Below are 3,258 nucleotides of genomic sequence, written 5' to 3' on the forward strand. Positions count from 1 at the left end.
GCACTGGGGGCTAAGTCTGTACTGGGTTACCTGTCCACTTTCATCCCTGAGTATTACGCTCTGCCCTGCCCTGAGCAGAAGCACTTTCCATTTCTCCTTCATTTTGTCTCTGGCTGCCCATGTCCAGAAGTTAAGACTCTCAGTCAGGTGGCAAATAGAAGAACAGATATTAGGATTTCGTTGCGGAGGTCTCCGCTGATGTCTCCCAGGAACTGTGGGGCTGGGGTGCTGACCCAGAGGGGGATTGTGCAGGTGGGACAAAGCACAGTCCCTGCCTTTCCTCTTTCCTCCTTCCTCCTTCCTCCTTCCTTCTTCCACTTTCCAGTCAACTGCTTCTTTCCATTCTGGACAGGTCTAATGACTTAAGTTGAGTGAAACCTTACAGCTCACCTGCCTAAGCCTCTTTCTAGTGCTTAGAACCCACTTTTCAATACCCAGAATGTGGTCAGGAAGCTGTGGCTAGAATCTGTCTGCTGGTGGGAGAAGGAGTGGTTGGAAAGCAAGAGGGGAAGAGGGGAGTGAGAGGAAGGCTGGGCTCTTGGGGGCAGACGTGGGGGCTCCTGCCTCCCACTCAACTTCCAGGCTACCTTCTTGGGATAATTTGGTTACATTTTGGAGAAACATTATTGAACAGAGTATTTTAAGATTTTCTGATGTCCTACCTCCTAAACACATTTTGTCAAATATATACCTCTGTGCTTATTAGTTCTAAGTCTGGGGATTTTGTTTTTGTTTTTGTTTTGTTTTGTTTTGCTTTATTCTAAGTCTGGGGATTTTGTTTTTGTTTTTTGTTTTGTTTTGCTTTGCTTTGCTTTGCTTTATTAGGAAGGAGGAGAGAATGGGAGAAAGAACCCTGCTTTCATATTTAAACATATTCTTAAAATATCTAAATTCTCAGGAGAATTTTAAAGAGAAAAGAAATTTAAAAAGTTAAAATTTTGAGGAAATGAGAATTAAAGAGATTTGTGAAAAATATTCCTTCAAGGATATGGGCACAAGTGAAGCAAGGAAAAGGCAGTGTCCTGGGCATGGCTGAGATATTTGGAAGGTCACCAAGAGGGGACGTTGCATAGATACTCAATGGCTTTCCTCCTTTCATGGTGCAGCCCTCCCAACCTGCACATGACATGTATAAAGGAGACAGTGACAGCCTGATGAGGGGTAGATGCACAGCTGGACGGGCTCTGCTCAAAGTCTGGTCCCATCTTCACTGTGTGATACTGAAAGTCACCTAACCTCTTGAAACCTCAGCCTCTTTACCTATAAAATGAGCATCACAATTTTCCTCATCACACAGGGTTATTATGAGGATTAAATGGCATAAGAGATGTAAAATGATTAGTGCAATAAATAGACGTTACAATAATTATCATTGCCATGTGTGGCAGCCACAATCTTTACATCCTCTTACCTCGTTTGAAATGAGAGCATCTGGTCATGGTTGTTTTGGCACACAGGGCTCTCTGCTGTGCCCACACCCCATCCCTGTTTCTCCAAGATTAGCTAGTTCAAGGTTGAAGAGATGAAACTCAGATTTAGTGCTTTCTGGTAACCAATGATTAAAAAACAAACTGAGATAAAACAACCATTTTCATATCACAGTACCACGTCACCTTCAGTTTAACATTGGTCTCTGACAACACAAAGCATCTTTATGCCTTATGGTCAATTGTTTCGATTTCGTAAAAACTATTCCCTTATTTACCTGGAGGAGATGAGCTTGATACACAGGTTTCCACACATTTCTCTTTATCTGTAACACTGCATGTAGCTTCTATAGTTGACCCTTGAACAACACAGGTCTTAACTGCATATGCCCACCTATTTGTGGATTTTTTTTTTAGTAAACGCATACGAGTGTTGTAAATGTATTTTCTCTCCCTTAAGATTTTCTTAATGACATTTTCTTCTCTTTAGCTTACATTATTGTAAAACTACAGTACTATGTAACATATCTAACATACGCGTTAATCGACTGTTTCGGTTTTCTGTCAGCCTTCCAGTCAACAGTAGGCTATTAGAAGTTAAGTTGTAGGTTAAGTTATACACTGATTTTCGACTGTGCGGGGAGTCAGAGCCCCTAACCCCCACATTGTTGAGGAGTTAACTGTATTCTACTCCCTTGCTTGCGGAAGCAAAATGAAAAGGAGAAAATCGTGCTGGTCAGAAAGTTTAGGGTTAGAGCTAGAGTCTCAAGAAGAACTCTGTTTCATTCTGGGCTCTTGCCACCTGGATAGTAAGTCTTCTCTCTGATCAGGGGTCTTGTTCCTTCCTCTTTTTGTCATATTTTCCTAGATAACGACAGCAATGATTCAGAACTCTCCTTGATCATGTTCAACGCACACTCTCGAACGAGGTCGTTTCAAGAAAGACAACTGACACAAGAAATAATCCCAATGAAGAATTTAAACAGAGGACGGAAGCCATCCAGCTTTGACTATCAAAGAAAAACAAGCCAAGAAGAGCGTATTGGAGGGAGCCGAAGGGTTGCTCTAAGGCCCAAACCTCTATTTCATGTAGTAGATGAGGAGTGTGAATCTGAAGGGGAGAGCGGGGAAGAGGCCTCAGCGAATGGGTCCGGATGGTCCACTGAGCACAGACACAGAAGGGACTACCATAGGTCCCACAGTCCTTTGCTCCAAAAAAAATAGTTTTACTGTGTGCAAGCTTCGTCTGTGCTTTCTATTATTGTGAAAGAAGGGTTTTCAGAATCCTGAAGAAAGTTATTGAATTTACTTTTTTTTGAAGCTATTAGACATGCATCTATAAGAGTCAGGGAGATTTTTTTGGAGGATTGGGAGCAAATTTGTACACTTTGCCCCATTCTTAGTGGGTATACTTGTAAATAATTCCCTGTGAGTGATAGATCTTCATCATCCCAGAAATTATTTACTAAGGATTTCTACGAGTGTGTGATCTGTGCAATTTATTGAGATACAACATGATTGGTCAGTAATTCATCTTGACAATATTCATGGAGAACTAGGAGGACCCCTAGAAATATCCTGGCCCAACTCCATAAGCTTACAAATGAGGACACCTTGGCCAAGATCACGTGGTGAGCTGCTGGCTTCTCAAGGTGATTGAACTCCCTCCCAAGAGAATGCATTTGCTTTGAGTTTAATATGAACTATACAATAATTATATTTATAAAGAGAGGTAAAATTTGTCATAACATTGTTATATTTAATCAGTAGCAATAAGACAGATGTGACCTAGACTAAAGAATTAATCTATGAACAATGGGCTTGTCTACCT

The 3,258-nt window shown here is 41.3% G+C and overlaps 1 protein-coding gene across 1 annotated transcript in view; it reads left to right on the forward strand.

Annotated features, from left to right (window-relative positions):
- The window catches only part of SLC9A4 (solute carrier family 9 member A4), a 53,307-nt gene extending 50,656 nt beyond the window's left edge, over positions 1 to 2,651 (forward strand). The window contains exon 12 of the mRNA XM_006920804.1: positions 2,296 to 2,651. Coding sequence (XP_006920866.1) covers positions 2,296 to 2,651 — 356 coding nt within the window. The remainder of the gene's footprint in view (positions 1 to 2,295) is intronic.
- Positions 2,652 to 3,258: the final 607 nt, after the last annotated feature.

The sequence above is a fragment of the Pteropus alecto genome, unplaced genomic scaffold, assembly GCF_000325575.1.
Source record: "Pteropus alecto unplaced genomic scaffold, ASM32557v1 scaffold288, whole genome shotgun sequence".
In the NCBI taxonomy this organism is placed as follows: domain Eukaryota; kingdom Metazoa; phylum Chordata; class Mammalia; order Chiroptera; family Pteropodidae; genus Pteropus; species Pteropus alecto.